This window comes from Xiphophorus maculatus, chromosome 23, assembly GCF_002775205.1.
Source record: "Xiphophorus maculatus strain JP 163 A chromosome 23, X_maculatus-5.0-male, whole genome shotgun sequence".
Lineage (NCBI taxonomy): Eukaryota > Metazoa > Chordata > Actinopteri > Cyprinodontiformes > Poeciliidae > Xiphophorus > Xiphophorus maculatus.
In genome coordinates this window covers 25,980,940-26,001,157 of record NC_036465.1, presented here as the reverse complement: position 1 = coordinate 26,001,157, position 20,218 = coordinate 25,980,940, and the positions used below count along the sequence as shown (strand labels likewise).

The following is a 20,218-nucleotide window of genomic DNA, read 5'->3' as shown; positions in this document are numbered from 1 at the left end:
TGAACACCCTGTAAATCACACATTGTTTATGGAAACAAATAAACATTACGGTTAATATATGTATATAAAAAGACTTTATTTTCCTTTTCTTCTCTCCAACTAGCTGAGGCTCTCTATCGCCCCCTGGCGTTCCCCAGGCGGCCTAGCGCATTTTCCCTTTAACAAAATCCTCTCGTTAAATCTCGCAGGCTCCTCCCACATGCGGTCCAGTTTGTTTGGCAACAAGAGCAACTCGTTTGTGCAATCGCCGCAGTTAACCCGCTATTGATTTAGATTTCTGGGAAAACAAACAGAGCGCTTTTAAATCCAGCGCAAACTGAACGCTGGTCCCTTTTCTTTCTGCCAGCGCTCAGGAGTCAAAATGAGGGTCGGAGTCCGCTGCTGTCCTCTAATCCTCTGCTTGGCCCTGGTCTCGGTGTTCGGGCTGGGTGAAGACCTCGACCGGCCTCTGTTCGGGCCTCCCGGCTCTCCTATCCGGCTTCATGAGTCCGACCCGGACCTGAAGAAGGTTCTGGTTTTCGCGGAGGAGCGATACAACCGGGGCTCCAACGCTATGCACGTCCGCCGCGTCAGCCGGTTCGTCTCTGCCACTAAACAGGTTAAGACTTAAAAACAATTATTTCTTCATTGTTTAAATTATTGAGTCTTGTCGGTGCTTTTAATCATTTAAGAGTCAGTTCAGTATTATTAAATGTCTGTGTTTACAACGATTATTAACCCTGCGACATATTAACATACGTGAGGTCTAGACGGAAGGATAAATCCATCATTTCAAAATAAAAGCACAAACTTCATAGTACAGAACAGATGCTGATGTACATTTCCTAAAGAATATATTTATTTAAAAGCTATCTAATTATGATTATAATAATTACCCATTAAATGAAGTGAAATAGACGTACTATTAGTGTGAAACTTCAATTCTTAAAAGCGTCTTTTCCTAACCGGAAGCGTCGATTTATCAGCGCATCATCGACACACCACCACCAGAGAAGCCATATTCCTAAAATAAAATATTTTCTTTCTTTTTTTTTTTGCTAAAAAATGTTTACCATTCTCAAGAACTTATGTCTGAATAAAGAAATAAATAAATATTACTGCCTGGCATCTTTTTTTTTTTAACATTTTGGAGTCTAATAACAGGCACATTTTGCATTTTAAGAAGTAGTTCACGCAACACTGATATTGCAGTGACTAATTTTGCAGTAAATTGCGCAGCCCCGACATCAGTCGGTTTCTAAATCCTTTTTGTGGAGAACTACCTTTCTTTCTTGCAAATTCTACATTTTCATCTGTTTTTGCAGCTGGTGAAGGGAATCCGCTACACCTTAACACTGGAACTGAGCAACACCCAGTGTAAGAAAGCTGCCATGCTCAGGACCTGTGACTTCTATCCTGAGCCTCAGAAACTTAAGGTACGCTGTGAGAGTGACAGACAGCGACAGACTAAGCAACAAACAGGAAGTTGCCAGCCTTATGGAATGGATACCAAATGTCTAACTGATTGTGTTGTTTAATGTTGCAGCAGTGCCTCGTGTTTGTTCAGGCAGAAATGTCAGCACTGATCTAGTCTTGTGACATGACTGGCTGTAGCTTTGGGCATGCTTGTGCAACTCTCATATATATATATATATGCTTCTACAATCCAGTTATGACAGAAAATTTAAAAAGAAAATAAAAAAATAATAAATCAAAGTGAAACACACACACTCACTTAACTGAAGTAATTTGTAAAGTTTGTGAGAAGAGATGAAGACAGACAAGCAACTTCCTCTCGTTTCCTTATTTTTAGCGTTTGCAGGACATGAACAAGCACATGATTCTCATGATATTAATGTCTGTTGTTTTTTTGTTCTGGTGTGTTTTCCTGAATCAGACTGAAGTGTGTGTGTTTGAAGTGTGGGACATTCCCTGGCAGGCCACCACCACCCTCCTCAAACAGAAGTGCCAGCCTAAAGGTCGGTTAGTCAGCAACCAGACGAGCGGATCGCTCTTTCTTATAGATCTCATCTTTCCTTTTTTTTTTTCTATTAATTCATCTTATTTTTTTCATTTCTGTATATATATTTTTTATTTATTTATACATGTTGTCTCATTGAGATCCAAGATCTAATGCACAAAAGACACCTGGTTTCCTACATCAAGCAACAACAAAACCTGGAAAGAGAGCAAAACCAAATTACACACACAGGTCTTTTTTTTTCTCTGGCTAAAGTATTCTTAGGCTAATTGCAATATCAGGTGATCCACATTAACATTAAACAAACAAACAAACAAAAATCACCCTTATTCGTATTTTCAGCATGGTCTTGTTTGTTCAGTCTGACCTTCATGTTACATAACCGGGATCAATGAGGTAAATTAGGTAAAGGGTGATGAGTCAATGTCTAATGTTAGCGTTCACCTCGCTAAAGCTTCCATTACTGCTACTTAGTGCTGTTGATTTTAAAATAAATCAACATTTAACAACGGGAAACTGAAGCACGTGTTTATCAACTAATATGCTCTCCTCGTTTCAGTTGGTCCAGCCTCAGAACAGCCCAACAAGGCGGAGGCTCACTCCACCGTCCAGCCCTCAGAGGTAAAAAAAAAAAAAAAGCACCTTAGTGAGGGCCTGGTCAGTGTTTCGCCGCGTGCCCCAGCAGTTGTTTATTCTCTTTGTTCTCTCTGTGGTAGGAATCCGTGGAGCTGCTGGGCCAGTTTAAAGAGTTCATAGTTAAATACAATAAGGTCTACAGCAGCCAGGAAGGTGAGCGGTTTGCACACGCTCACACAATCCAGCACCTGCACACACACACACACGCGCACACACACACACACATTTGCGTGGCTATCTTTGTGGGGACTTTCCATTGACTTCCATTCATTTCTACAGCCTAAACCTTACCCTTACCCTAACCCTATCCATTACATATCTAACCCTAACCCTAAACAAAACTCAATTCACACCTTAGCCCTAAATCTGACCCCTGACCCAAAAACAGTGTTTCCCCTTGTGGGGCCCAGGATTCGGTCCCCACAATTAGCAGTGGGTCCCCACAACATAGTATGTGTCAGGACAATGGTCCCCACAAGGTATTACAAACAAACACGCACACACACACACACAGAGTCACATTCTGGTGCACAGACACTGAACCTTTTGTGCATGCAGCTCGTTGTGTTCGCCCCGAAGGGAAAACACTCTCACAAGTCAGCCCACATTCAGTTCCATGTATACGTACAATGCTGTGAAAAAGTTAAACACGCAAATCCTAAAGGGTCAAAGTAATCTTATTAAGAGAAATTATTAAAAGCAGTTTTCAAATAATGTTTTACTTTTTTTAAGAGGAAAAAGTTGGTACAAATGAACTTGCCACTATTTGAAAAACTAGTTATCCACTTTATAAAATTTCGCAGCAACTGTGATTAACCACATGTTCTTGACCGCTGAGTTAGCCGTGGGCATTTATCGTATCGTTTATCATTTACTGTAAAAATGTCTGATGATAAGAACTCTGATTTATTGTCATCTCAATAAATTTCAATGAATGATGTAAAAAAAACTGACATAATTGTAAATGCTATTTTTACTATTTTCTCCACTGTTTGATAAGAGCAATACATCAATAGCATCATATATAGTGATAAATACTTAATCAGTGTCTGTAGATAATGTGTCCGATACAACATACAATAATTTCACTGACCTCCGATCCAGAACCAAACAGCATTCTGGGAGACGAAAGCGGAGGAAAGGCTTTCGCTGCTCAACCTTTCACAGCCAGCTATAATGTTGGTGGCATCAACAAACTCACTTACTCTTTGGTTACCTAGCAACAACCTGTTGAGGAACTTGAGCAGCAGCAATATCAGGCTTTTCCACTGTGCCGCATAACTGCTTACTGCTTAAAATTGGAAAACAACGGCGAGGAGTGAAGGACGAAAATTAGTACAACACATCCAGACGAAACTGGATGAAACAAGAAAGATCACGTCACCAGTTGGCAGTATTTCAGATATGTAAAACAAAAAACTAATAGATAATTATTGTTATCAACCGATATGAAACCCTAATATTTTATGTTTTTAAGCCATATCATCCAGCCCTAAACAGAATACATAAGTTTAATGGAAAAGGAGCGTGGCGCAACAGTAAAGTTTAATTACTGTCGAACTTTAGCCAAGACATAGAAGCCAAAAGGAGTCAAATCTCAAACTTCAAATTCTGGGCTCAATTTGGGCAATGATTAGCTTACCTGAAGTGCTAATCGAAGAAGATGACAAACATTTGTTGGGTAGTATTTAGAAAGGTTGATTAGAAAAGAGTGATAGACAGAAATCACATGAAGTATTAATCTGACATTTCATGTTGGGATGTTAAATATTGTCTTTGTGTGTGTTTCCACGACAGAGGCTGACAGGCGTCTACGGATCTTTCACGAGAACCTGAAAACGGCCGAGAAGCTCCAGACTTTGGATCAAGGTTCAGCTGAGTACGGCGTTACCAAGTTCAGCGACCTAACTGGTGCGTGCAACCGGGCGCCGTCCGGTTATTTCCGACGAGGAAATCTTTGTTCTGCTTTTAACATTGCAGCTCTGCGTCAACTCGACGTTTTTCCGGGAACGCAAACGTTTCAGCTTTGTATTCTCTCCATCTGTTTTCGTCCAGAGGAGGAGTTTCGTTCCACGTACCTGAACCCGCTTCTCAGTCAGTGGACTCTTCATCGTCCAATGAAACCCGCCCCCACTGCCAAAGGCCCCGCCCCTGACAGCTGGGACTGGAGGGATCATGGAGCCGTTAGCCCTGTGAAGAACCAGGTGATGCCAAGCAGAAGAGTTAATAACCGAGGACTCACCCTGTTGGGCATAAATTGATGTAGCGCAGGGATATTTTTGAACCCTCATTGTGTGTGTTTCATAGGGCATGTGTGGATCTTGCTGGGCGTTTTCTGTCACAGGAAACATCGAGGGCCAGTGGTTCCTGAAAAATGGGACTTTGCTGTCACTTTCAGAGCAGGGTAATTCGTCCTCACAGATTCTGACTGAAAAGGCTCACCACTGACGTCTTTGAAATGCAATGAAAACAGTCAGTTTTCCATTAAATCAATGGATCATACACTCAGACACTCATACACTCTCCTATGCAGAGCTGGTTGACTGTGATGGACTGGACCAGGCATGCAGAGGTGGACTGCCGTCTAACGCTTATGAAGCTATTGAAAAGCTGGGTAAGAAACAGCTTCACGGGAACAGTAACAAACAGAAAATTGAAAAGGGAAGATTTTAGTTTAAATAAGCTTAAGTTATATATATATTTTTCATGTATGTTTGTCTCTCCTGTGCCATTAAGGCGGCCTGGAGACAGAGACAGATTACTCCTACAAAGGACACAAGCAGACGTGTGATTTCACTGACAGGAAGGTGGCTGCCTACATCAACAGCTCGCTGGAGATTTCCAAAGACGAAAAAGGTAAGCAATGGGAGTGGGCATTTATCGCATTGTTTATCATTTATTGCGATAAATTTCTTATCGTGGTAAGAATTTTGATTTGTTGCTGTCACAATAAATTCCAATTAATGATGTTCTTATTTTTGACTTTCGTAGTTCTACTCTTTTCTTCGCTCTTTGTTCCATAAAAGCATCAATAAAGACTGATAAATTTGAGAATAGTTACTGTTTAGTGATACAAATCACACTTCTTTGCGTGACTGGTGTCTTAAAGAAGCGTATCCCAAAATGGCAATGTTTTTTCAAGAGCATTATTTATGTTTGTGGGGCCTATAATTGCTGCAACACACCGTAGAAGTAAGAAGGATTCAATAAACCGTTATCGTCACTTTTATCGTTATCACAATAGTACCGCAAAATTTTGTGATAAAATCACAAGTCCATATCGTAAGAGAGTCAATATTCTGCGAGTAGGGCATCAAAGTATCATTATACAGGCAAATATTTTGCTGCTTTATTCTTGTTTTTCTCAGAAATTGCTGCTTGGTTGGCAGAGAAAGGACCAATCTCTGTCGCTCTGAATGCCTTTGCAATGCAGGCGAGTACTTTACTTCCTCATTTCATTTCATTTCTCTGTTTGGTCTGATGGAACTCATACTATTTTTTTCCCTGTATTATCAAAAAGTAAAATTTGCCTTTACAGTTACGGTTGTCTTTTATATTCCCGTAGTTCTATAGAAAGGGTGTTAGTCACCCAATGAAGATCTTCTGCAATCCGTGGATGATCGACCACGCTGTGCTGATGGTGGGATATGGCGAACGTGAGTAAATTACACCTCCCCCATCGTAGTTTCATGACATCTATTGATATTAGTTTGTGATTCAGGGTATTTTAAACTGTTTTCATTATGCTGTTCTTCTTCCAGGAAGTGGCATCCCATTCTGGGCCATCAAAAACAGCTGGGGGGAGGACTATGGAGAGGAGGTACAAGAATAACAACATCTACTACTGGCTTTATTTGATTCAAGTTAAATATAGGATACAGGAATGCAGATATGCTGGCAGATGTGTAGAATCCTACATTTATATTGTTTTGCAGGTGCACCGATAAATCAGCCCCAATTTCCTTGTCGGACAATATTTTAGCGCTGACTTCCAGTCGGCTTGCTTCATATAAATTAATATTTACAACCTGACTCAAATAACAAATTATTAACTTCTTGCTCAAATAACAAATTTTTCCACGATAGCTCATTTCTCTTAGCACACAAGCAATTATAGCGGCACTATTTTGTAAGTACCAGCATCACTCGCAGTGGTTAATTATATAATTTACCTTACCATCCTGTTTTTTTCTTTTTACTGATTTTTACTTCTCTTTTTTCAGTACAAGGTAATGCTAGTGCAATACAATTTCAATTTATTTCAAGGCTTTTTAAGCTTCTTTACCAATAAATGAATCCAGTACCATGTTGCAAATATGTCAAGGTCTGGTGTAAATATAACTCTGCTTAACGTCATAATGCATTAAACTAGAATACGTTATTTTCTGTATTCTGTTTGTCTCTTCTGCAGGGTTACTACTACCTTTACAGGGGGTCCAATGCATGTGGAATCAACAAGATGTGCTCTTCAGCTGTTGTCAACTAATCTTCATGCTACATGTACTGTATCTGGTACAACTATGTCAGCTCACAAAACGCACAGGAACAAACTGCATGAGGATCCAAGTGAAGACACTTCCAAGTTCTAACAATGTTCCGTTAAACCATTTGCTGTATTCTACCGTCATTCCTCCCACCTCACGCCAATCTACTCTGTCTGACCAGCTCTACTGACGTTAGCTTTGATGTTACTGTGAAACTTTGCTGTAATTTGAAACTGGATTTCGTTTGCACATTTTATTCCGTTGTTTCAGCAGAGGCAGTATTGGTTGTAACTCATCTCTACTAGCAATAAACGTGCTTGTGCTCGAGGTATTGTGAAACTTAGACCATGTCTACTCAGTGTTTTTTTTTTTTTTTTAAGTTCTGCTACTAGTTGTTGTGCTAATGGTATTAATTGAGATTTCTGTTTCCCAGGAAAGGTTTGCACAGGACTATTAAACTCCAATAACAACTGCTGTGAGAGTGGAAAAAAAAAAACGATGTTTGAATAAAATGTGGGAATTCAAAAAAAGTTCTTCCAGTTTCCAAAATAAATCACTTTGCTTAGACATTTGGAATCATGAATGGACACAGTGAATTATTATCATCCATCGTCTATACCCAGTCTAAATGGTGCCTATCTCCAGCTGTCCTTGGACAAGAGGCACTATCAGGTTGCCAGTCCATCACAAGGCAATACACACACATACACACAACCATGTATACACACACACACACACACTCACACAAGCATTCAACATATTTACACTCAAGTAAATGTAAAAAGTAGCTTTGCAATAAATTACTCAAGAAAAAAAGTATTCTGTGAAGAGGGTATGATCAAAGTAACTGATCATACCATGTGATTTAATATTTACAAATTATGTAGGAAGAGAAACAAGTATATGAAGTTATGCGCAAATTTTGGTATTTTAGTATAAATTAATACAAATGACAATTACAAAACAACAAATTTAAGCAGAAGAAATGCTACACTTTAAAAAAAAAAAAAACTTAGGACACTAATACAGCAGGTAATCCACAGAATAAGAAAAAGTATTTCCAGTGACAATACATGGTGTTAATTGAATCTTCACTTAATCTCCAAATGCCCCATTAGCAGATACAAAATTACATCAGAACAACAAAGCTTGTCCACAAACAAGATGTCTGCATTTCACATCAATGGTAGATCTGTGTTTGTTGCATTTTGGTTAAAAGATATGTTTGTTCTTTATTCAGTAAAGGCCTGAGTATCTATTTTACTCAAATAGAAGAAGAAATGCTTCACAATAACATTGCTCAAGCAAAAGTAAGAAGTAGGGTGTAGTAAAAACTGCTTCTAAAAGTATTCCTGTACCCAAAAGGTACTGAGGTAATTGTAAGTATTTACTACCCACATCTATACAGTACAGATAAATTAACCTAACATTTCTGCGTTTGGACTCGGAAGCCCCAGCACCCGTTATGGAAACTTATTTGCGTCTTACAAGCATTTCAATGTTGGTGATCTTGAACATCACTCTGATTTCTGAAAGAAATGCAAATCCCATAATGCAAAGTAACAATTACCCAGGAAACAGATAAATCTTTCTTCCGCAGAAAGACACCTGTAAAATAAAAATAATTGTTTCCCAGTTCGCAATAATGTTTAATATTTAAATGGAGGACAATATATTACTATTGTATTGAATTTTCATTTCAACGTACTCATAATTATCAGAAAAGCATGCGACAAAAGAGCAAAGTTTTTTTGTTTAAAAAAGAAAGAAGGTAAATAAAATCATGGTGCTTTTACTTTGAAAGTAAAAAGCACGTTAACACCGGAAGTGAGACGTTTGTTTCTGGTGTTTTCAGAAAACGCGATAGCATGTGGCACATTCATTGGTAGAAAAGGCCCTGTTATTCTGCTCAGCTTTTCTGCTCCTCTTTTTGTCGCTGTTAGGAAACATACTTCGTTTTGAAACGAGACTTTTGTCTGTAGTTTTCAAGGTAGGAGCGGAAATACAAGGAGTAGCTTTCAACATATCCAGTGTTAGCAGTGCTAGCATATCAAGCGAAGTTCTTGGTATAATTAATAAATTATTTATGGTATTAAGAATATGACCGCATTCAAAGGTAGCATATTCGAGTGTGTTTGCTTTTTTAAATCACTTTTGTAACTTTCTGTAGTTGTCGACACTTTGATATGGGATAGCTAACTAAGTTTGGTTAATGTGCAGCAACGTTTCCAGGTGTAGTACAACGTTCTGTAATCATGCAGTTTGCGGACTATGAAAGGTTTCCCGTTTAATTTGAAAACATTTAATCAGGAGTTTCCAAATGTAGTTATCCAGCTTTTCTTTAAGTCTACACGTCTATTAATTTATCGGTGTGTCAAACTGTTGTGATTTTATTTACCAGCCATGTGCAAATTATGTCAGTACTTGTGTTTGTTGCCCCATGAATGTTGCCCCTTGCAAGTGGCAGCAATATAGTTACCAAAGAGACGTGACAAATAGTTTGTGTCCTCACAATAATATCGCAAATATCGTGATAAAACTCTAAAGACCATATCGCCCACCCTTACGTATTAGTAGTAGCATTTCAACATGACTAATTTCTTAAATCTGCTTTCTGTTATCTGATAAATCATAGTTATGCCCATCTCTATTTGTACCAGAGGTTGCGCTGTACTTTTTTGTTCTCCGTCATTTTGACCGACAGCATTTGAAAACAATCGGTCATGTACTATTTTTACCCGTCAAAATATAATCATATTAACATTAGGCTATTTAGCCGCATTTTTATGTGGTTCAGTTAATATTCACCTTGTTGAACCGTGAATCCAGATCCCATCACACATAAAGCAGATAAATGCATCTAACTTTTTTCTCCATAGTGACACAAACCACTGACTGTGGTCCCAATAACTTATAATAAATTAAATTAAATGACTCCAGTTAATTTCCAAGCACTTCACTCGCTGGGAAATATTCCGTTAACGCGACCTCTGACCTGTACTGATTTTGTTTTCCCCTTCTGAGAATTAAGAGTTTGACAAAGTGTGCTAACGTGTCTGCAGAACAAGTACAGAATCTATTCTGACTTTTTTGTAATTTCTTTTTTTCTCCTGTTTTCTCCTCAAGCTGGCGAAGGAAACTGCTACCCATAACTTAAAATGTCACAGGCCACTAAACGCAAACATGTTGTGAAGGAAGTTCTGGGAGACTTCATCACTCCCACGGAGAACCAGCAGATTGTGAAGGTAAACATATTAATGTGCAGGTCAGAAACAACACTCAGGAGGACGTTTTAACCATTTCCTATCTCATTTCTCCACCTGCACGCTCTTAACAGGTGACTGGTAGCCGCGGTAACAACCTCCACGAAACGATCACGGCTCAGGGCGAGACGTTCCTGGTTAGCATGCCCACCAAGTTCCGCAAGAACATCTGGATCAAGAGAGGTAATTTCTAGAGTAGGATTATTTTTCTGAAAATGAAGTCGCTGAGCCATTCATGAGTATTTAAAGATGCTTAATGGGGCGATTTGTGTTTAAATATACTCAATCTAGCTTTGGGCCAATATCAATATCCGATAATATTGTTGTCATGGCCGATATTTACCAACATTATATATATCTTACTACCATTTCAACATCTTCAAGGAAACATTCACACTACTGACATTGCTTCCCTGCTTCATTTAAACTCCCCACAATCCTGTTCTGCACCACTATCTCTGTCACATGACCCAAGTATCCATGACCAACTTCCTCCCTGTCCAGAACCAAATGGCGTAATGATGGAAATAAATATCTGTTGGTAATAGCGACCCAGTTTTCTTTACTGGAGTGAGACTGATGTGTTAAAAAAATGATGAAGATCAGCAGACATGCCTGTGTGTTAACATAAGACGCGTTTCCAGCAATTATATAGTTGCGCAAATTAGTTCCGAAAAAAAATCGCCCAATGGAAACGCAGCAATTTTGAAAAAACACAATTTCCACAAAAGAAAAACAAAATTGAGCTGGGGTGAAGCCGTTTTTGGTCATGTTGAAATTAGCGTATTTCACAAAACTTTGATGGAGACACTGTTGTTTTGCATCACATGATCAACAACTGGATGTTGCTACAGGCAGTCACTGCAGAAAAGATGAAGGAGTCGACAGGAAGTGGGAGGAGAACGATGCGAGGCACGCTTTTAACGACTTATCATGTGAACAAACATGTTCACATGTGATCTTAATTGTGCTTCTTATTTAAAGGAAATGCCGCAGTTGTGCAAATTGTGTGTATTCAACATTAGCAAAAGTTTTATGCACTTTTGTAACCAAAATGCAGCTATATCTTCTTTTGGGAATATGGGTATTACAGGAGAATACCCTATATTGTGTTAATAAGTTAAATTACGATCACTGTAAGTTAATATTTGCCTTAAATCCTTTTTTTTTTAATAGATGAATTTCCTGGATAATTAAATTCTGTTTCTCAGGTGATTATGTCATCGTGGATCCTATTGAAGAAGGGGAGAAGGTGAAGGCAGAGATCAGCTTCATTCTCTACAAAGATCACATTCAGTACCTGCAGAAACAGCAACTCTGGTAAGTAGAATCCCAAACTCCCTCAGAAGGAGAGCAGCGGACGCCTCCTAAACCACAAAGTGTCTCCTTTAAGGCCCGAGGGCTTTATGGAGGAGCCGTCATCGCAGGACAAGACGAGCAGCAAGGAAGAGGAGGCGGAAGGGAGAGACGACGAAGAGGAAGGCAGCGACTCCGAAGACGACGACAGTGACCTCTTTGTGAACACAAACCGCTGTAACTACCAGTACAGTGAGAGCGAAGATGAGGATGACACTGAGGAGGAGGAGGAAGAAGACGAGGAGGAGAAAAGGACAGAAAATGGATCATAGCAGCTTGTGAGCTGGGAAGATCCTGTGACTCTCCGACTGATCTTGATTCCACGATGATTTCAAATGTTTGTTCTTGTGCAACGGCTCCCTCTGCAGGCCAGCTGTGAGAGAACAGCCGAGGGCTGGAGTGGCTGGGCTCCTTCAGTGAACCTAATTGTTGCTGTTTCTACCAAAAACAATCTAAAATGTTCCAGTGAAACTGAAATACAACTAGAAGAAGCACCAGATATGTTCCTGTCTTTCCTTCTAAATTCCCAGTAAAACTTTTAAGCCTCGTTTTTTTCAGGTCGGTTTCTACAACAGTCCTCAACTGCGACTGCAACAATAGAGTAAAACATTTATTTAATCTCCAGCTATTGCTTTAATGGGATAAATAAATCAATAAAAGGTGTAAACAATATTTTAATGAAATAAACACATTTTGTCAGCTTGATAGTTACTTTGCCCCTTTGCCGTTCTCCTGTTTTTGGTCAAGTTTCAAAAAGGAGCCACCTGCCACTAGATGATTTGGGCCAACTTTATTTGTCCCAGACAGGGAAATGTCCTAGTTGCTTTTATAGCCAATTGTTCAAAGTGATTTTCTATGATTTACTGTATGTTATGGCTATATTACTTCAATAAATGGTGTTTACCAACAGGTGTTTACTGTTCAGTTACTTTGGTTTGATCAGCGATCCTGGCTATCGGGGATCATGTTACATTTAAAATATGGTGTCTTCAAAATAACCAAACTAAATTGGGGGATTTATAAAGGGCAATATAATGTAAAAATAACTTTTTTTTTCTTCTTTTTTTTTGGCTTTACATATTCCCTCCCCCACTCAGCTCCTTCAGACTAGCCAGCAGCAATGAGCAAACACCTGATAGAACTGCGCATCTGCTGAGCTCAGCATACGAACCGCTTCTCAGTGCGGCGCTGGTTAAACACGATGTCAGACGGAGAAATGTGACATTCTGAAGGCAACAGCAGGAGCTGCTTAAACCAAGGCGTTAATTTACCAAGTCAAATTTCTTTTACGTCATATTTGATATGTACAGCATTTTTGTTTCTAAACAACTGAAGGCAACACAAATTACCTCTGGCAATAGCAAGTTACTCGATTGTGCTAAATGATACTATCATTTGTTAAAACGATAAAATATGTCCCACTGAATATAAAAATATCTAGAAACAATTTGAAAAAATATACACTGATAAAGTTACTGCAGACAAAATTGAAACTGATATAGCTGGTGAACTGTTGGGCACTGTAACATGCCATTGTCACCTTTTTATTGGAGATGCTGTCATTATCAAATGAACGCAAGTCGTTCTGCTCAGTTTCAGCTGTTCGGTTGTGATGCTAATTCTGACCCAGCAGCACTTTCAGGTTCAGCAGAGACATTCCCTCTGACGCTGCGTGACCAAAACCCACTACTATTATCAGTAATTTAGCGTCTATTGTAAACAGCATTCCTCATGTAACCATCAACGATGATGCAAGAAAGCAATGACGCTGTGGGTTTTGTTACACGCGCCTACCAGATTTAGGTATTTCTCCATGAATCAGAGAATTCCAAATACCAGTGAATCCAGCTGAACCAGTGAATCCAGTTGGTACATTCATCCCCAAATGTCAGCCTTCGTTGTATCTCAAGTATTAGGTAAGCGCTTCTCATTCTGAAGCTGAAAATGTTTAAACTCACAACAAAGCTCCTTGATTCCACTTAAAATACAAGGTTTTTTTTCTGTATCATTTTTAAAATGGACAGTAATCGTTCAGATCGTTATTTTGATTGCATTTACTCAAACAGCGGCGGCCACTCATACAGTTTGTATGAGCAACGCAGCCTGGACGGTGTGTCAGGAGTTACCAAAGAGTATTGTTTTCCAGTTTAAGGCCACATGGTTATTGACGCTGAACTCTAATTTCCAGCTACAGAGTCGGTGCCAAATTAAAACCTAATTGAACATTTTAAAAGAAAGAAATTGGCTCTGTGCAGAAGCCTGCAACAACTCAAAAATAATGGGAAAAACTAGATAAAACCAGCATATAAAAACCAATAACGGCTGTGATTCACACGAAGGTTGTGCAATAAAGGAACAAGTTGTTGTTCCGAGAAAAAGGAAATTGTTTCTTTTTCTTTTCTTTTTAAGTGTCCAACACTGGGAGTGCTGGAGCTTCTTACACAGGTAGAAGAGCATTTCTTAGAAGAGCAACTCAATGTTTCTCACAAAGAAGCTGTATTGTGTTAAACAGCTCCTGGCATAATGCAACCTTTTGTTTACGGCTGACGTTCTGTTGTATTGACAGAGTTTTTTTTGTGATGTGATCAGAGGGCTGAGCTCTGCAAACACAGCAGTTCTTTCCTCCGAGGCGGGGCACAGTGGGGAGGAAAGTCCTCTAAACCGTAACTCTCTGCTCTGAAAAGGTCGTGTTAACCGGGAGGGGAACTTGTTAATAAAACTCCACGACGTGATAAAGACACTTGACTGCAATAACTGTCTGTGTTGGACTGTGATTGTTTCTTAAAGGAGTATTTAAAGCTCTGAACTGAAAAGTTATATTGTGACGGAGATCATGTAATTTCATTAAGTTTTGGGGGGGAAATTCCACTTTTAGGAGTATACGCCCCAAAATATCCAGTGGGGAGTATTAGTGCTCCTAAAAATCCCTTCAAAGTGGTAACTGCCCTTATCTTTTAATCACCATCGATCTTCATCTTTCATGCTTTATTTAAACTTTCAAAAAATGTAACTTACCTGCATTTGTATAGCACTTTATCAAGTCTGAGGGCTCCAAAGCACTTCACACAACAGTCAGTCACTCACCCACTCAAACGCTGATGGTGGGGAGTTATATTGTAGCCGTAGCTGCCCTAAGAGAGACCGGCATTAGCAAAGTTGCTCTTAAATCAGGGCCACTGGGACTGAAGACCGCCACCAGTAGGCGGGTGAAGTGTCTTGCTCAAAGACACCATGACTGAAATGGGGGGAGGTTCGAACTGGCAACCCACCGGTTATTGGACGAAACCCAACCTCCTACGATGGATCATCCAAAGCCCTTTCCAGAGGTACAACACAAATATCTATTTGCTTAGGTAATTTCAAAAAACCATGATTGTCAGTGTAACTCCTGGAATTACTTTAATAACCCAACAAGAGGAAGTACAATGAACAAACTAAAAGTTTTCCAATGTGTGGAAAACACATTGAAGCAGTCACAGTTGATCAGAACTCTTTTTAACATTGTTTTTTCAGATAAGAGTCCTGAGCTGCGCTTAAACACTCGGTGGTGGCGTTGCTCTCTGTTTTTTCTTCTCGACCGCCCTCAGAGGTACATCCTGACATTGTTCTCTCGTGTCTTTCAGGTTGGCCCACAGGTCGACTACTTCTCTGGGGCTTCGCCTGTGGACCAGAAGGATGGTGTGGTACGAACACGGCTGTGCCTCTTCCTTCTCGGTGAAGTCGAAGGTGCGGAAAGCCGGGTGGTGGACGGGATGGGCGTTGAGCCGAATCATGCACATTCCGACGTAGACGTCGTCAATAGGAAACAGGTGAATTGTTTTAGAGATGTTGTGCAGGCGTCGAGCCAACTCGCCCGAGTACACCACCCCTCCTCCGCCCGCGTACATGGGGTAGAGCCCCCTGTAGAAGCCCTCCGGGATAAAATACTTTGACCTGCTCACTCGATTGGGTAAAGCAGACCCTATCACCTCGCCGACCATGAACTCATGCAGGGTGTTGCGGGATCTGTGCTCCTCTAGCTGATCCTGGAGGTAGCTGATCAGCTTTGGGGTGTTGATAAAGACGTCATCGTCTCCCTTCAAGACAAAGAGAGGCTTACCGCAGTGGCGTGAGAACCAGCGCCAGAAGAGCACGTCCTTCAAAGTCAGGTTGAAAAACGTGTCTTTGAAATCCCACTGCAGAATGTCTCCGTGACGCTTACTTTCTGCTCTTAGTAAATGGGATATGTCTACACCCAGGTCTTCTGGGGTTTCTTTGCCCAGTAAGAATACCCTTCGGATGTATCCTCCGCCCATATCACCGTCGCTGCTGTTGATCCTCTGTCCCTCCACCCATCCCACCCGACCCCAAGTCTGTCGAATGACCTGTCGGTTCCTGAAGTTTAGCGCCGTTGACTTGATGGCAAAGAGAATCAGCGGAGGCTCCTTCTCCTGCTTTGACTGAGCTCCACACTCTCCATCTGGTCGGATGAGGATAGAGTAGTTCCTCTTGTGCATGTTGCTCGCAAATTCTTCTACCTGCTTTGGTAGTCTCTCAAAGTTCTCCCTCACGCTGTCCATGCCGGTAACTTCAAAGTAGCTTTGGGGCAGCAGAGACTCGTCAAAGCTACTTCGTTCTAACAACGTGTCGGACTTTTCTTTGCGGACGATGGGGTTGAAATGGCGGTCGACGTGCCGTTGGAGCCGGTTCCACAAGGCATCGCTTCGCAGATGTCGTTCCCAGAAGGTTTTAGGGACGGAGGGATTGCTGCCGTTGCTCGAAGCACCCGCGGCTACAAAATGGGGGCTCGCCAGATTTGACGAGACCCTGGGGACGTGTCCCAACATCATTGAATTCACTTGCAGGGAAATGGTGACGATGGCGTAGATGGACAGCGCGGTCAGGCAGCAGCATGGCGTACACACGCAGATCAAGATGTTTCTCAAGCGACAGCAGCGTCGTGCCATCCAGCTGACAATGAATAGAAAAGTTGTGTTAGTTTGGAGAAAGCGCTAGACTCTTTTGATAGTAACTGTTCCACATTTACCTTCGTTTGGAGTTACAATAACATGAATTATGTTACATTTAGTCAAACATTCTGGAAAAATTCAATACATAATACTGACTGCTACTGCAGATCCTTCCTGCCTCTCTGAGGATGCTTTCATCATAAGAGCTGCAACATTTAATTTCCCTTTGGGAAAAAAATAAGTCATTTTTGAGTTAAATTGAGCTGTTCACTACAGTTCTGATAAAACTAAACTTCTCCTTCCTCTTCACAATTACTCACTACAATCTGCTGCCTGTTACAGAAACCCAACCGAACACTTTAAGATTTATCATCTTAATGTGGCAAAATATGGAAAAACAAACAAATAAGCAAACAAACAAACAACAACAACAAAAAACAGTGAATCACTTTGGAAAACTGGGCATATGTTGGACTAACTTAGCTTCTTGAATCATTCCTGAAAAATGAAGAATGTGGTTAAAGCACTAATTGTGTAATTTAACCAGACACTACGCTGCAGATTTCAGTGTTTTTTTTAATTTCCAAAGGGAAATAAATAAATCAAAATAGCTGTAATTTGTTTTTGCGTTGTAGCTGATGTTCACAGTAAACCTTTCCAAAATGCTGAAAACACAAAGAAGCCTGAAAACACATCAAAGTAGCAAAACAGAGAATTCACATTTAGAGCGCAGTGATATTCTGGAGTCACCTTAGCAGGAAAAACTACACTAAAAAAGGTGAAATTGTTACAAATAAAGAGTAGAACGTTTATTTCACAGTTGATTTTTCCTCATCACCTTGCCTGTAACATCCATTACGCTATAAAGACACACCTTCAGTTTCACAAAGCTGGTGTAAAGTCACATATTAAAAAAGAAAACAAAATACTCCACGCACCGTAAAAGTGTAAAACATACTCCTGAGGTATTTTCTAACTTCTAACAGAAATAATCTGACGATCCAAACTTTGTGCGACTCTGTATGAAAGGTTTCCTCACCCGTTTCAAGCGGAGCACCTCCTCGCGCAGTGAAAACTCATCCGTTTGCTGTGGCCAGAGCTCCCACTGGGGCCGCGGGCGTGAGGTGGAGATGTTTCGCAGGGCGTGTGGCCTGAAACTAAGAACCAACCTGTGAGGCGGCTTTGGATGAATGGGAATTTGTCAGGCTGCTGGTGGATACACCCACTGGCCAGCAGAAACCACAGAGCAAGGAGTGCTCTGTGGTTTCTATCTCCAACACTGACGGCCCAGGGTGAAACCGCCAGCTGAACCGCAGTCGCAGCTGTCGGGTCGTCTTTATTCCAAATAGAGTTTACAGCAATTTGCATTGTTAGATTTTACTTCTAAGATTGACGGGGTTTCCCTGCAGGGCTCTTTGTTTGCTTCTGCACGGTTGTGTTATTTGGTCATAGCACTTGGCAAAGCGATTAAATAATTGAAATATCACATCATCCAATTGTAAAAGGAGTCTTACAGCTTACAATTAGAATTCTGGGAGGCATTTCTTAAGAAACCTGCTCCTTGGCATTCCTCCTGTAGAAACTTGAATTCCCGCCAAACGAGTAGGCCCGTCTTCCTGGAGAGACGTCATCCCGTTGAGCAGATTCCCGCCAAAGCCACGCACTCTGCAGGGCGAAGAGGAATCAGGAAATACAGATTTTTAGAATGTTTGTCCTCCTCCTCCCCCCTAAAAACCAAAAAAAAAACCTCTGATACTTGTGTTGCGAAACTTGTAGAAAGAAAAACCGAGCCCATGGGAATTTCCAGAACAAGAACGTTGTAGCCGTGACTGAGACTGTTTATTGGAGTCAAAACAGAAGGTTTAACCAAAACTGCAGGACATTGTTTAAGTGCTGCAGGTTGGGAGGCTTGGCCTTTTCCACATTTACTGATTTGGATCGAGATTCAGGGGGAATCTGCAGGAGCCAAGTCCATGCTGGCGTGCTCCTCAAAACCACGTCTTACAGCATGAGTGTAATTACCGAGACCGTTTTAATGGGGTGTTTTATTTTTAATAAATGTGGAAAAAATTAAAAAATCTCAAAAACTTTTTTTCCCCCCCACATTGTCATGATGGTGTTTTTGTGTGTAGAATTTTGAGAAAAGAGATTCATTTAATACAATTTGGAATAAGTCTGTAGCATAAAGTGTGAAAAAGTGAACCTTTTGACTGAAAACTAGAAAGTGATGTAGTTTGGCCACATGCATTTTCTAAAATAAAAATAAAAAATTGCAATGAAAAAGTAACTCTAGACTTTTCCAAGATTGGGGGCAGGGGGGGGGGGTCCAAACTGCCCCCCTCCCCAAAATCTCCCACTCCTTGTGAGATTTTCATCTGATTTCTGATCAGAAACAAACTAATTAGCTGAAAGAAAAATCATACTTGGCATACTTGCTTACTTGCACTATATAAGATAACTCTTCTTGAACAGTTGTCCAGCAGAGGCTTTCAAACAGTTCTGAAAATGTTCACTTCTAAGAAGAATACAAATAGTGTATTCAGTTCAGATTACCCTCAAGGTAAACACTGCCCTCTAGTGATGCAATTTGAACCTGGAACCCCATTCTTAAATTTTTCTTTTTTTTCACCCCCCAGACTCAAGTCTACATTTTGGCAACTTTTGCAAAGATGACAGGACGTTTTCAAAATTGTAGGAATAAAGTTTTATTTTCCATATGAAGAGGTGATTTTGGATTTTTCTTCTTTTACAAGTAGTACGTTTTTGATAAAACTTGCAAAAAATTTCCTAGCATATTCCAAGAATGATGGACATGAAGAGAAGGGGAATTTATTGCTGGATGTTTAAAATTATGACCTTTTTTTTTTTACTCGTTTATTGTTAATATTCTTCTCTCTCTCTTATTTTTAACTGAGTGGAAAAACAAATTGCTTGCTGCTTTTTCCATGCACCCAACTACCAGTACCACTAGGACATGCAGGGGGGGGGGAGGAGGGAGAGAAAAGGGTGGAGCTGGAAGTGAGGGAAAGGAGAGGGAATTTTAAGGTAAAAAAGACAAACTGCTTGACAAACAAACGTTGAAGGGCTGTGTGTGTGTGTCTCTCTCTCTCTGTGTGTGTATTAAAGTTGGGGTGTGTGTCAGTGTGTGTAAATGCGAACAGGTGGGTGGGGAAGTGTGGGGTGAGGAAAAACAGGGTGGGGACGGGGAAGAGAAGTAGTTAAACATTTCAACTAGCTCTAGAAGCACACTATCCTCACTTGCTGATTTTCCACGTTGTAAAATCCCAGACTGATTACAGTGACAATACGATTGAACTATAAGCGGAACATTTTTTGGGGGAGGGAGGGAAAAATACCCAAATGATTCACCTCTACTGGGATTCTGAGTGGGATTTGTCACCTTGTTTTTTGGTCTTTTTATTTTATTTTTTTAAAGATACTCTATATGTCTGGTCCATGCATCGTCTGTGGAAGGAAAGAAAACGGAACCTAAACAGGGGAACGAGTTCTATGGGACACAGTGACGTTCATCCTCAAAGAGTCTCCAAGGGGTGGAAGAGTTTTGGTCGG

At 40.5% G+C, this 20,218-nt stretch overlaps 3 protein-coding genes across 5 annotated transcripts; 2 read left to right on the top strand and 1 right to left on the bottom strand.

Moving 5' to 3' along the window:
- The first annotated feature begins 233 nt into the window (after positions 1 to 233).
- Positions 234 to 7,425, top strand: LOC102233955 (cathepsin F). Its single transcript, XM_005811116.2, has 14 exons — positions 234 to 598; positions 1,305 to 1,415; positions 1,877 to 1,958; positions 2,520 to 2,581; positions 2,677 to 2,749; positions 4,394 to 4,507; positions 4,652 to 4,800; positions 4,904 to 5,000; positions 5,130 to 5,210; positions 5,333 to 5,452; positions 5,965 to 6,029; positions 6,162 to 6,252; positions 6,358 to 6,416; positions 7,008 to 7,425. The coding sequence occupies exons 1-14, from the start codon at positions 362 to 364 to the stop codon at positions 7,080 to 7,082; spliced, it is 1,416 nt and encodes a 471-aa protein (XP_005811173.1). The 5' UTR covers positions 234 to 361; the 3' UTR covers positions 7,083 to 7,425.
- A 1,494-nt stretch (positions 7,426 to 8,919) lies between these two features.
- eif1ad (eukaryotic translation initiation factor 1A domain containing) lies at positions 8,920 to 12,604 on the top strand. The gene is made up of 5 exons (XM_005811115.2): positions 8,920 to 9,070; positions 10,207 to 10,325; positions 10,418 to 10,526; positions 11,555 to 11,663; positions 11,737 to 12,604. Exons 2-5 carry the CDS (start codon positions 10,239 to 10,241, stop codon positions 11,969 to 11,971), a joined length of 540 nt encoding a protein of 179 aa, XP_005811172.1. The 5' UTR covers positions 8,920 to 9,070; positions 10,207 to 10,238; the 3' UTR covers positions 11,972 to 12,604.
- Positions 12,605 to 15,102: 2,498 nt separating this feature from the next.
- On the bottom strand, positions 15,103 to 18,603 carry LOC102237208 (N-acetyllactosaminide beta-1,3-N-acetylglucosaminyltransferase 2-like). 3 transcript variants are annotated; one of them, XM_023328384.1, is made up of 3 exons: positions 18,170 to 18,603; positions 17,688 to 17,805; positions 15,103 to 16,649 (listed from the first exon to the last, which is right to left on the bottom strand). In XM_023328384.1, the coding sequence occupies exon 3, from the start codon at positions 16,643 to 16,645 to the stop codon at positions 15,233 to 15,235; it is 1,413 nt and encodes a 470-aa protein (XP_023184152.1). In that variant the 5' UTR covers positions 16,646 to 16,649; positions 17,688 to 17,805; positions 18,170 to 18,603; the 3' UTR covers positions 15,103 to 15,232. The 3 variants fall into 3 exon arrangements, with proteins under 3 accessions (XP_023184152.1, XP_023184153.1, XP_005811185.1); XM_023328385.1 differs by lacking the exons at positions 17,688 to 17,805; positions 18,170 to 18,603 and adding an exon at positions 17,587 to 17,676; XM_005811128.2 differs by lacking the exons at positions 17,688 to 17,805; positions 18,170 to 18,603 and adding an exon at positions 16,805 to 17,038.
- Between the last annotated feature and the right edge of the window lie 1,615 nt (positions 18,604 to 20,218).

What these genes read in the sequence shown, in the direction of transcription:
- LOC102233955 (XM_005811116.2), top strand. Translation starts at nt 362, where the DNA reads ATGAGGGTCGGAGTCCGCTGCTGTCCTCTAATCCTCTGCTTGGCCCTG. An exon ending in ACAGAAGTGCCAGCCTAAAG is followed by an intron (nt 1,959 to 2,519) that starts GTCGGTTAGTCA and finishes TCCTCGTTTCAG; the next exon opens with TTGGTCCAGCCTCAGAACAG. An exon ending in CCACCGTCCAGCCCTCAGAG is followed by an intron (nt 2,582 to 2,676) that starts GTAAAAAAAAAA and finishes TCTCTGTGGTAG; the next exon opens with GAATCCGTGGAGCTGCTGGG.
- eif1ad (XM_005811115.2), top strand. Translation starts at nt 10,239, where the DNA reads ATGTCACAGGCCACTAAACGCAAACATGTTGTGAAGGAAGTTCTGGGA. An exon ending in AGAACCAGCAGATTGTGAAG is followed by an intron (nt 10,326 to 10,417) that starts GTAAACATATTA and finishes CGCTCTTAACAG; the next exon opens with GTGACTGGTAGCCGCGGTAA. An exon ending in GAACATCTGGATCAAGAGAG is followed by an intron (nt 10,527 to 11,554) that starts GTAATTTCTAGA and finishes TCTGTTTCTCAG; the next exon opens with GTGATTATGTCATCGTGGAT.
- LOC102237208 (XM_023328384.1), bottom strand. Translation starts at nt 16,645, where the DNA reads ATGGCACGACGCTGCTGTCGCTTGAGAAACATCTTGATCTGCGTGTGT.